Source organism: Aspergillus multicolor (genome assembly GCF_047715735.1).
Source record: "Aspergillus multicolor strain CBS 133.54 unplaced genomic scaffold BDW74scaffold_2, whole genome shotgun sequence".
NCBI lineage: Eukaryota > Fungi > Ascomycota > Eurotiomycetes > Eurotiales > Aspergillaceae > Aspergillus > Aspergillus multicolor.
The window spans coordinates 1,860,286-1,872,263 of NW_027395953.1; the positions used below are offsets into that span (position 1 = coordinate 1,860,286).

At 50.8% G+C, this 11,978-nt stretch overlaps 4 protein-coding genes across 4 annotated transcripts; all 4 read left to right on the forward strand.

The window, feature by feature from the left end:
* Positions 1-318: 318 nt before the first annotated feature.
* Positions 319-4,793, forward strand: BDW74DRAFT_144759 (aminophospholipid-translocating P4-type ATPase DRS2). Its single transcript, XM_073723099.1, has 3 exons — positions 319-3,420; positions 3,464-3,767; positions 3,814-4,793. The coding sequence occupies exons 1-3, from the start codon at positions 527-529 to the stop codon at positions 4,660-4,662; spliced, it is 4,047 nt and encodes a 1,348-aa protein (XP_073588996.1). The 5' UTR covers positions 319-526; the 3' UTR covers positions 4,663-4,793.
* Positions 4,794-5,641: 848 nt separating this feature from the next.
* On the forward strand, positions 5,642-8,092 carry BDW74DRAFT_186358 (putative dynamin family GTPase). Its single transcript, XM_073731248.1, has 5 exons — positions 5,642-5,794; positions 5,852-6,124; positions 6,176-6,429; positions 6,487-6,619; positions 6,680-8,092. The coding sequence occupies exons 1-5, from the start codon at positions 5,687-5,689 to the stop codon at positions 8,006-8,008; spliced, it is 2,097 nt and encodes a 698-aa protein (XP_073588997.1). The 5' UTR covers positions 5,642-5,686; the 3' UTR covers positions 8,009-8,092.
* Positions 8,093-9,237: 1,145 nt separating this feature from the next.
* BDW74DRAFT_173729 (uncharacterized protein) lies at positions 9,238-9,984 on the forward strand (the record flags this gene model as incomplete). The annotated part of the gene is made up of 1 exon (XM_073727848.1): positions 9,238-9,984. The coding sequence occupies one exon, from the start codon at positions 9,238-9,240 to the stop codon at positions 9,982-9,984; it is 747 nt and encodes a 248-aa protein (XP_073588998.1).
* Positions 9,985-10,336: 352 nt separating this feature from the next.
* On the forward strand, positions 10,337-11,696 carry BDW74DRAFT_173730 (uncharacterized protein; the record flags this gene model as incomplete). The annotated part of the gene is made up of 3 exons (XM_073727849.1): positions 10,337-10,866; positions 10,915-11,584; positions 11,640-11,696. 3 exons carry the CDS (start codon positions 10,337-10,339, stop codon positions 11,694-11,696), a joined length of 1,257 nt encoding a protein of 418 aa, XP_073588999.1.
* Between the last annotated feature and the right edge of the window lie 282 nt (positions 11,697-11,978).

Here is an 11,978-nt window from a genome sequence, read left to right on the forward strand (position 1 = left end):
GGTATACCGTAGACGGGGAGAGCTTGAACTTGACACCCAATACCTACCTAGCTTCTGCTTGTTTGAAAGCATTGGCAAAGCAAGAAAAAATCGCTTGAATTGGTGGGTAGCGACTATGTTACCCCAGAATATTAATATAGAATGATCCTAGTACATAGAAGGTGCCACTGCCGCTAAATCCTTCTCGTCAGTTGCCCACGTCAAGCTTCAGTTGAGTAAGATCAACGGGGCTGGAGCACCGCCGCACGCCAAACCCAACCACTGCTAGCGCATCCCGAACTCTGCTCCTCAATTCTCCCTCCAGGCAATCACCAGATTGTTGGACTGTTTCTTCTCTTGTCCTGTATTTTCTTGCTTTACTTCGTCACCTCTATCCTGTCTTATCGACCGGTCTGCATATTCCACGTGGTTTACTTTGCTTTCCAACTCCCCCTTCGGGCCCGACAAAGAAAAGCACCCACCTGAAAATCGATGCTCCCCCTGGGCCGCACCACCACATTGACGGTGTCAGCCCTTCCCGATCATCATGGCCAGCGGTAGGGCTCCAGGTCGTCATCCCGCCGCTGGCCGGGATGATGACCTGCTGCAGTTGGAGGACTCGGCCCCGATCTACAACACCGGGCGGCCTCCGCCCGTAAACGACGAGCACCTCCTGCGACAGTACAACATCGACGACTCCGACGATGGCCAACCCCGTCCGTCCGTATCTTATGACAGCTTTGTCGGTGGGAGGGTGACACCGCACGCCGGTGCCCATGCGACGGGTTCCGCGCCTCCGGCGCAGGCCGGCGTGTACATGAACGACCCCTACTCCGGAAACGATGCATCCCGATCGCGAACGTACTCGCAGTCTTCCGGGCTAAGTAACTACCAGCGGTACTCTATGGATGAATATGATGGGACCGGCGGGTATTATGATATGTCGCACCAGGATCCGATGGAGGGGGATTCTCGCATGCGGGAGCGGAACAGCATTCTGAGCATGGGAGGTGGGCTCATGGGCAGGGCAAAACACATGTTGGGAATGAAGCCGGAATACTCTGAGATGGACCTTCCCTTGACCGAAGCCGGGGCACGAGCTGCTCGGGCCGATAGTACGGTTTCCGAAGAGGGCGCCCCGCGTCCGAAGAAAGCGAGCAAGTCGTCATTCAAGTTTGGATTCGGCCGGAGGACCGTCGACCCTTCTACTCTCGGCCCCCGTATAATCCAGCTGAACAACCCGCCGGCCAACGCAGTGCACAAGTTCGTCGATAACCATGTGTCCACGGCCAAGTACAACATTGTCACGTTCATCCCGAAATTCCTGTACGAACAGTTCTCGAAATACGCCAACTTGTTTTTCTTGTTCACCGCCGTTTTGCAGCAGATTCCTAACGTGTCGCCGACAAATCGATACACTACGATTGGTCCGTTGGTAATTGTGTTGTTGGTATCAGCTATCAAGGAATTGGTTGAGGATTACAAGCGGAGATCTTCGGATAAGTCGCTGAACTACTCGAAGACGCAAGTGCTGAAAGGGTCCTCATTCCAAGAGACGAAATGGGTTGATGTGGCTGTGGGAGACATTGTCCGCGTTGAGTCCGAGCAGCCTTTTCCGGCTGACTTGGTCCTTTTGGCCTCCTCAGAACCGGAGGGTCTATGCTATATTGAGACGGCGAACCTTGACGGCGAGACTAACCTCAAAATCAAGCAGGCCATTCCGGAAACCTCACACTTGGTTAGCCCGGCTGACCTCAGCCGGCTCAGTGGACGCGTGCGCTCCGAACAGCCAAACAGTAGTCTGTATACGTACGAGGCGACTTTGACCATGCACGCGGGTGGAGGCGAAAGAGAGCTCCCGCTAGCGCCAGATCAGCTTATGCTCCGAGGAGCAACCCTTCGAAACACTCCGTGGATTCACGGCATTGTTGTGTTTACCGGCCACGAGACGAAGCTGATGCGAAATGCTACTGCGACTCCGATCAAACGTACCGCAGTCGAGCGCATGGTCAATGTTCAGATTTTGATGTTGGTCAGCATTCTCATCGCTCTCAGTGTGGTCAGCTCCGTTGGTGACTTGATCATTCGGCAAAAGGAAAAGGATAAGCTCACCTACCTGGATTACGGTAGCACAAACCCCGGCAAGCAGTTTATCATGGACATCTTCACATATTGGGTTCTCTACTCGAACTTGGTTCCTATTTCGCTCTTTGTCACCATTGAAATTGTCAAGTACTCGCAAGCTTTCTTGATCAACTCCGACCTCGACATTTACTACGATGTGACGGATACTCCAGCTACTTGTAGGACTTCGTCTTTAGTCGAAGAACTTGGTCAGATCGAGTACATCTTCTCCGACAAGACTGGTACTTTGACATGCAACATGATGGAGTTTAAAGAGTGCACGATAGGGGGTATTCAATACGGCGAGGATGTTGCGGAAGATCGACGAGCTACAACTGAGGATGGAGTCGAGGTGGGTGTGCACGACTTCAAGAGACTTCGCCAAAATCTGGAATCCCATCCCAGCAAAGACGCGATTCACCACTTTTTGACGCTCCTCGCCACTTGTCATACGGTTATCCCCGAACGTTCCGAAACGGATCCCGACAAAATCAAATATCAAGCAGCGTCTCCGGACGAAGGTGCCCTTGTTGAAGGTGCGGCTCAAATGGGCTACAAGTTCAGCAACCGAAAGCCTAGGTCTGTGATTATCGAGGTGGCGGGACAAGAATACGAGTACGAACTGTTGGCGGTTTGCGAGTTCAACTCTACCAGGAAGCGAATGTCCACGATCTTCCGATGCCCCGATGGGCGTATTCGCGTCTATATTAAGGGTGCTGATACAGTTATTCTCGAGCGCCTTCACCAGGACAATCCGATTGTTGAAGGAACGCTGCAACACCTTGAGGAGTATGCGTCGGATGGTCTTCGTACTCTCTGCTTAGCTATGCGCGAGATTCCCGAAGCGGAATTCCAGCAATGGTACCAGATCTTTGACAAAGCGGCGACGACAGTTGGTGGCAATCGTGCCGACGAACTTGACAAAGCTGCTGAACTTATTGAGAAGGATCTGTACCTTCTCGGCGCCACTGCGATTGAGGATAAATTGCAGGATGGTGTTCCCGACACTATTCACACTTTGCAAACCGCAGGTATTAAAATCTGGGTTTTGACTGGTGACAGACAGGAGACTGCCATCAACATTGGCATGTCTTGCAAGTTGATCTCAGAGGACATGACTCTTCTGATTGTTAACGAGGACAGTGCTGATGCCACCCGGGATAACCTGTCAAAGAAGCTCCAGGCTGTTCAGAGCCAGACAGAAGCCGAACAAATGGCCCTCATTATTGATGGTCGTTCCCTGACATTTGCTCTCGAGAAGGACATGGAAAAGTTGTTTCTTGACCTTGCCGTCCAATGCAAGGCCGTTGTTTGCTGGTATGTCTAACTAACATCCCAAAACAAGAGCTAACAGTTGCAGTCGTGTTTCGCCCCTTCAGAAGGCTCTGGTTGTCAAGCTTGTTAAGCGTCATCTTAAGTCGCTCCTTCTGGCTATCGGTGACGGTGCCAACGATGTGTCTATGATTCAAGCTGCCCACGTCGGTGTTGGTATCAGCGGTGTGGAAGGTCTACAGGCCTCTCGATCTGCTGACGTTTCCATTGCTCAATTCCGTTATCTTCGAAAACTGCTTCTTGTGCATGGCGCTTGGAGTTATCATCGGATCAGTCGTGTCATTTTGTACTCGTTCTACAAGAATATTGCTCTTTACATGACGCAGTTTTGGGTAAGTCCACCACCACTTGCTGCTATTCGTAAGCTAACAGCCGCAGTACTCTTTTCAAAATGCCTTCTCTGGCGAAGTCATTTACGAATCATGGACTCTTTCCTTCTATAACGTCTTCTTCACGGTGCTTCCTCCTTTTGCCATGGGTATCTGTGATCAGTTCATTTCTGCCCGTCTCCTAGACCGATATCCCCAACTCTATCAGCTCGGACAGAAAGGAATGTTCTTCAAACGTCACAGCTTCTGGTCCTGGATTGCCAACGGGTTCTACCATTCTCTGCTCCTTTACATTGTCTCTCAGCTTATATTCCTCTACGACTTGCCACAGGGCGACGGCAAAGTCGCCGGCCACTGGGTCTGGGGCTCAGCGCTATACACCGCCGTTTTGGCGACTGTCCTTGGAAAGGCCGCACTTATTACCAACATCTGGACCAAGTATACCTTCATTGCCATTCCTGGCTCGATGATCATCTGGCTTGCGTTCCTCCCCGCTTACGGATATGCGGCGCCTGCCATCGGGTTTTCACAAGAATACTACGGCACTATTCCCCGTCTCTTCACCTCGCCTATCTTCTACCTCATGGCTATTGTCCTCCCCTGCATCTGCCTTCTCCGCGACTACGCCTGGAAGTACGCTAAGCGGATGTACTACCCGCAGCACTACCACCACGTTCAAGAGATCCAGAAGTACAACGTCCAAGACTACCGACCCCGCATGGAGCAGTTCCAGAAAGCTATCCGAAAGGTGCGTCAGGTACAGCGTATGCGCAAGCAAAGAGGTTATGCGTTTAGTCAAGCCGACGAGGGCGGACAGATGAGAGTTGTCAATGCTTACGATACCACGAGGGGAAGAGGAAGATACGGAGAAATGACGAGCTCGCGAAACTTGGTTTGATTTTGTTACTTTTCTTTTTGTTCACTTGTATCCTGTATTTTGCATCTGTGTTATTTACCTTCTCTGGAGTAGAGCTCTTCCGAGCGAGTTTCAGCATGTATGTACCTAATGAAATGACTACCAAGGCCAAATATACCAAATGATCTCCATCGCCGATCGCAGCCAATTTATGTTCGCACGGACTGCGACTTCGGATGCACTTTCCCGAGGTGGTCGCTCAACCTCCGGGCCGACCCATACATTGCCGCTTTAAGAAGGTGGACCGAGTCAGATGGATCGCTCACATTTGCTCGTCCTGATGCCTTCACACGGTTCACTCTTCGCGCTGACGCCGTTGTCTTTTAGCTGTTTCACCACAGAAACCACGGGACGTCGAGACGTTGCGACAAAAGATAAGGACGCCCCACACAAGACCCGATGTGCATGAACCATCCATATATCATCCCATACACGAATCTCAGTCCCGAGATCTCTGGGCATCACATCTGAATCAGCGGAGCAGCAGTCATTGGTCTTCACTCGTACGCGCCGCGGCAATGGGGTGGGGGGGTGGGGATGGGGATGGCCAGTGACCACCGCAAGACCCCATACGGCCCATGCTTTCCTCGAACCACGTACTACTTCCTAGGGTAGTACGCAAGAATCTCGGATGCAGGTGCCTGATCCGTAATTTGTCAACCCGGCTCGAACATGCTATAAATAACCAAACATCTCTTGTTTATCCAAGCCGGCGGTTTCTTGATCCTGGAAAGGGCCGGCAAGCCCGGCATCGATTGGTCTACGCTAGGCACTATCTCAACTAACTAGGGTAGTGCATGCAAGATGACTGCCGCATCACAACTACTGCCCCTGGTGTGCCTTTAGCGCTATTAGCCTGCTGATCAATATTTGGAGGCGCCTCCAAGGTTGGGGGCGGTGCCTGCAAGTTTTGACCAGGGTGTGAAATGGATAAAAGTGTCCATCCGGCCCGTTCCTGAAGCCTGCGCGTCGAAATTCTGCGAAAGGATACGCGCTCGAACTCACCATGGGAAAAAGAATCCGCCACTTTGTTGGAGTGGAAAGCTCGGAGCAACTTGCGTTCATTGATGAGCTTCACAAGCTCGGGCTTAGCAGCAGCATTGAACTGCCAGAGGTGCATTGCTAGTATCCATGACTTCGACATTGACTAACAATGTAATTATCTTCTCAGCTTGTTGTTGTTGGCGATCAAAGTACTGGAAAAAGCTCCGTCCTCCAAGCGATCACTGAGATATCCTTCCCCGTGAAGCAAGACACCTGTACTCGATTCCCAGTCCAGATCTCCTTCCGCCAAACTGCTGAAGTGGCCGTTCCGCCTGTCAAGGCTACTATAACTCCCGGGCGACTTACGGAGAAGGACGATGCGTTCCGCGCAAGGACGAAGGATTTCTGCATGGAAAGCGAGGCGCTGACGCAGGAGGTCTTGAAGGAGATGATTGACCAGGTATGCATCTCCGGGTCAGCTCTCGCTACAAATGTTTGCTGACCGAGCCAGGCTACTGAGTGCATCTTCGAAAAAAACGCGGTCAAAAGCGACCGCCTATCCGATGCGGTGCTGCGCATTGAACGTTCAGGTCCGGATGAGATGCACTGGTCTATAGTAGATCTGCCAGGTTTGGTCCGCAACGGGACTTCGACCATGACGAATGGAACATCTTCCGCTCGCAATGGGGTGTCGCCGGCCACAGACGGGGCTATTGCCGAGGCGGTGGTGCGCGAATACATGCAAAATGAACGGAACATCGTTCTGTGAGGAAATCATAATTTCAACAGGGTGTGCTACATGACTGGCTAATTGACATTTAGGCTTGTCGTCGACGATGTCGACGTTCGTCGCCAGAGAAGTTTGGAGATTGCCCAGAGCATTCCAGGACTTAAAAGCAGGTCTGTTGGAGTTCTCAGCAAGTGCGACAAAAGGGAAGAAGGATCAGGCGAATGGGTAAGGACTATACCTCCATCCAAAATTTCAAGATTTTGCCCGCTCTGACCATTGCTTCAGATGGTTTCTCTTCTGCAGAACAATCGAGTTGCGAATGTCCCTCACTTGGACCACGGCTGGTTCGGGGTCCGAAACAGAAAACCCATTGAATCTGACCTTTCTGATGTCGAACGCGATGAAGCTGAGAAACGCGAGTTTTCGCGACCTTCTTGGAAAGATGCACCTAAGGATCGGTTCGGGATTGGGGCTTTGATGAATTACGTTGACCGAGAGCGCCGCGTGCAATTGCAGAAAGGCATGCCTCAAATCATCTCGGAGATTCGCCAGGAACTCAAGGCGTGCGAAGACGAGCTTATTAGACTGGGCGAGGCCAGGACCAGCGCTGGCGCCCAAAGGGCTTTTGTGTGGCAAATATGCACTAAAATGCAGCAGATGACTGAGGCTGCCCTGCGTGCTCGATATCTGAACATTGCCTCGACAGATCCAAAGAAACGTCTCCGTTATCTTATACGAAGACGGCTCGAAACGTTTGCAGATGAAATCTTTTCGCCACAAGCAGTCACTGTAAATTTTGATGCCCATGAGCAAGATTGGAAGATTCTTCGGAATCTCGACTCTGAGTCACGGGAGGAACAAATCAAGAACGCTGAGGGCATATACTCGCTCATATATGACGAGGCCATGGTCAGTCTCGGAACAGGCTTGCCTGGCAGCGTTCATCCGGATGTCGAAGAAACAGTCTTCCGCAAGATGTCTACGCATTGGGAACAATGTGCAAGGAAAGTGGTTGAGGATGCGAAGCTGCGCGTCAAGGACTGTTATAGCGTCTTGCTTCAACTGGCGATACCAAATAGCCGCGTGCGATTGGAGGTCAACAACCTCATAAGCGACAAGCAGGAGGATTGGAACAAGGATACAGACAATGCTCTGAAAGAGCTCATTGATGATAACCAGACCCGGCCACTGTTCACCGGGGACCCTAAATTTCAGCGAGACTTGAATTATCTGGACAACCGGCGACATGAGATTTTCAACGAAAGGGAAAAAGGCACACTGGATTCAAACAGCAAACCAAACCAGGGGACTCCCCTTCCCAGCCTGCTGGACAACATCCTCCAAACTAAGATCAAGCTCGAAACCTACTATCGCATCGCTGTCTATAGGTTTGTGGATAATGTGGCGACTCAGGTGATTGAGCGGCATGTGCTGGGGCCGAAATGTCCACTTAGGGCTGTGTCTTCTGAGGTGTTCACTCGACTCGACGATGATCAACTCAACCGGGTAGCTGGAGAGGACCAAGTCGATGTTTCGACGCGGCAGAGACTGGAGAGGGCAAGAGACGGGTATCGAAAGGCCCTTGCGCGGTGGGAGCAGCTGAGTGTGCTTTAGCTGGGGATAATGTTTTGCAATCTGAACATTGTAGCCATGCATGTAATCACTTGCTGGTTTTGGGAGATCGACGCCACCAAGTTTAGATAATGAAACTACTCTCTCGAACACTGGACGTACTTTGGTTTAGGTCATACTAAGGCATGGCTGCAGAGATCACCTAGGGAACGATTCAACAGGAATCAAGTTATCGCGACGTGTATGAACCTAGGAGCAACTCGCAGTATTCGATTATCACTGGTGAGTGGCATCCCTCCGATACGAAGCCGAGGCAAATGATTGGGGCGTGGTCTGTTTATAACTGTTGATGGTCATCTTCGAATATTGTAATTATTGGTGGTCACCTTGTAAGTATTGGTGCCCCACGTAGTTCACGGTGGCCACTATGAAATTTCCAGCAGTCAAGAAACAGAACCAAAATAGTATAAGAAAGACTCCTGAGGTCTTTAGCCATCCCAAAACAAAATCTACATCTTTGCTGCCTCAATTATATAAGTTCTAGCAACCACACCGAGCCAAGCCTAGCCGCCCACCGAGAATGTGCTACCAGAGATACAAAACCCCAGTCAGCTACCCCGACTGCGTGGGGAAAGATAGCAACAACTGCACCAGATTCGACCCGGAAGCCGACCGAGTGGACTGGTGCCCGCCCGCTCTGGCCCGCGGTACGGTGTGCACAGTCCTTACTCCGACCTCTCAGGGAAGCTCTACCAAACGTAAAATGAACTGTCCCAAGCATAGACACCAGAACAATCCGACTACGAAGAAGGATGACGAGGGCCCGAGCAGCGGTGGTGGGAGCTCGCTGGCGGCAACCGGTGTTAGAGTCGGGGCTTGAGATATCAGGTACAAATCACTTTTTGTCCAGGGCAGAATGATGTGGATTTCAGACTCTGACCAGGATTTCTCCAAGCTCTTGTAGGTGGGCAGCCAGGCTTCCCCAGCACGGTATCCCCGCAGTCCCGCAGTTCACCCGCACTCCTTGCAAGCTAGGACAGTACAGGCTAGCGTACTTCTAGTGTGGTACCTGGATTGAGATCTGGCTTTCATTTCCACAACATCACGTCTTTACTTTCACTAAAATCCAGGCTATCAAGTTGTTCTTCAAATCTGATAATTTCATCCGTCTCATAATGTGTACACCATTCTTAGACCCCTCCGGTACTCCCATCTTAGAAGAACAGCTCCTTGGGTATGGCCGGTCAGGTGTTGTCATTCTAAAGGACAAAATGGCCGTAAAGTTGCCCTTGAGGTACTCATATACCTCAGACGATGAAGTAGCCGAAAACGTCACCGTCATCCGGAGAGAGCAAGAGGTTTACCACCACCTTGGGCAATGTGAAGGAGTTGTACCGCATATCAGTTCCTCAGAGGAAACCACTCAACTTGTCTTCATGGAAAACGGAGATCTACGATCATACCTGTCGAAGAAGAAGAAGCCCCCGAGGTCTCTTCAACTGCTTTGGTTTCGACAGATGGCTATGGCCCTATCACGAATACACAACCGGTCGGTTATCGCGGCAGATATCGCCTGCCGGAACCTCCTGCTTGATTCTGACCTCTCCATCAAGTTCTGCGATTTCACCGAGTCCACCATCATGCCTCCAGGTGCCGACATGGAAACGGACGATGACAATGGATACTCGATACACACCGACATTGGCCAGCTGGGAAAAGTCATCTACGAAGTTGTAAGCGGGAAAGACTGCGCCTTTGACCTCCATGAGAACGACGCGTCAAGAGCGAAGCTGCCACGCAGGGAAACTCTCCCAAGTACAGAAGGGATCTGGCTTGGATCGATAATTGAAAAGTGCTGGACCCCAGGTGCCTATCGCAATGCTGGCGAGCTTTTAAAAGAGCTGGATGACGTCTGTCTAGAAGTCCCTCCAAGGGAATACCGTTTCCTCTTGGCGTTGGGGACAGCTATAGTCGCTATTTCGCTGGGATATTGGACATGGAACAGGTTGAAAAAGTGAACGGGATCTCTCTTATGTTGTTTGCGGATTAGCCATCCATGGAACTGGAGTTTTTACCTTTGAAATGTCTCCTGTAATGTCCTTCGACCCTTTGTTTACACATTCATGCATCTATCCCGTCACATGACCATGCTGCAGGTAGCATCCTGCTCAACCTGGCATAGATAACTGCGGGGGAAAACCGCCTCGCCTCGCCATTATCCTTTATCTTATATTCTCTCACTCCGCAGATGCTGTAATGGCGGTATATTATATACACAGCCCTGCACACATCCTGGAATAAAAAGGCTGCTCAACTAGCCCAACAGAACTCAAGTACAACTCAGTCCTGCCCATCACTATCTATTTCGAGATGGACGCAGGCGCTTGGTTCAGGAACTGGAAATCAAAAGGTAACCAAAAGCTATCAGATACACAGATAAGACGGCTTGTCGGTCTTACAAGGCAGTGGCGACACGACCGTACGCCTGATACCTTGAATGATTGGGCCTCAGACCCTTCCACCAAGTTCTGGGGATTTGAAGCCCGCCGTGCTCAAAGCGCATGGGTGCACGAGTGTTTGCAGATCAAACTTTCAGGACTCGAGGATTGTGACCCAGTCATGAAAGACATCGAGAAAGCCTCTGCTCGCCGTCGGGTCCTTCTTATTGTTCTCCACGATATAATTCAGAAGGAAATACTGCGCTTGCGCAAGTCCCTCCAAGCCCAGCCAGTCAAGTATCTGACTGCAGCCATCAAAAACGTTATTGAACAAGCTTACCCTGGCGGAAACAACACGAAGCTGTATACGAAATGTACGCTGCTGCAACGTTGTGGAAGAAAATATTCGTCACTGACGAAAAGGGAATTGGTATTGACGCCCTTGCATGGTACCTCATCCAAGTCAGTCCAGCAGAATCAGGAAACGGTACCAAGTCTAATTTTGTCTAGTTTTGAGAGGGTCAAAATCAGCATCGCCGAGATGGAGGCCCTTGTAGCCTTTGGCGAAGCGATATATGACGATGAGCATAGAAATGCCCTGCAGAAGACATTCGAACGCATCCTTGGAACCTGTCCCCATAGAAGAACCGACGGGTTACCACCACGACTTCCCTCCAAATCAACCCAAAGGCGCCGCCGCAAAAAGGCTGCAAGAGCTGCGACTGCACAGAAGCCTCCTGTGCCTCTGACTTCCGGCCAAAGCGAGACTGGGGTTCTGAAGGGTCCCGCATCGCAAAAGCATACAGATCGTCTTTTATCCCTTACCTCTGCCGAGCATCGGCCGGGATCCTCTCTCGGTGGGTCGTTGGGGTCGTGTGAAGGACCTCAGGGAGCTTCTGGTGGTGCATTTATCAATGTTACAGAAGAGATGTATAGTTTACAAGCCGAAGCTCAAAATGCAACCCTCGGCGCTTCACATTCAACATCACTGCAGCCAGTCGGACATACGGCCCACGGAATGTGGGATCCCAGCGTCATGTCTCATGTCCCCGTGAAGTCTCTCTCTGCCACCGATCAAATCTCAATCTCTCCTTTGGTGGACGACTGTAGGAATCTGGGCGACCAGCTAGCGCCATCAGACCCTCATCAGCTTCCTTTATATGATCCCTTCAATGACTCGGTAATACCCTCGGCACCTTTTCAGTTTCATGATTGCGATTCTCTGAATGATCCAGCACTGCCTCTTGCATCTTCTTACCTTCCTGTTTATAACCCTCTTGATGACTCTATAACTCCTTTGGGACTATCTCAACTTCCTGTCTATAACCCTCTTGATGACCTGACACTTCCCTTGACGTTTCTCGAACTTCCCGCCTGTAGCCCTTTCCATAATCTAGTACTACCTCTCGCGCCTGTCCAACTTCCTCTTCATGATCCGTGTGATGATTTATCACTGCCTTCGGCACACTCTCATCTTTCTCTATATAATTCTTCCAATAATTCAGCACTGTCCATGATACCCTCTCAATTCCCTGTTTATGATCCTCTCGATGAGTTAGTACCACCCTTAATCA

Excerpts from the sequence above, each read along its gene's own strand:
- BDW74DRAFT_186358 (XM_073731248.1), top strand. The coding sequence starts at position 5,687 with ATGGGAAAAAGAATCCGCCACTTTGTTGGAGTGGAAAGCTCGGAGCAA. Across the intron at positions 6,125-6,175 it reads TGAAGGAGATGATTGACCAG|GCTACTGAGTGCATCTTCGA; the intron begins GTATGCATCTCC and ends TGACCGAGCCAG. Across the intron at positions 6,430-6,486 it reads AATGAACGGAACATCGTTCT|GCTTGTCGTCGACGATGTCG; the intron begins GTGAGGAAATCA and ends ATTGACATTTAG.
- BDW74DRAFT_144759 (XM_073723099.1), top strand. The coding sequence starts at position 527 with ATGGCCAGCGGTAGGGCTCCAGGTCGTCATCCCGCCGCTGGCCGGGAT. Across the intron at positions 3,421-3,463 it reads TGCAAGGCCGTTGTTTGCTG|TCGTGTTTCGCCCCTTCAGA; the intron begins GTATGTCTAACT and ends TAACAGTTGCAG. Across the intron at positions 3,768-3,813 it reads TTTACATGACGCAGTTTTGG|TACTCTTTTCAAAATGCCTT; the intron begins GTAAGTCCACCA and ends TAACAGCCGCAG.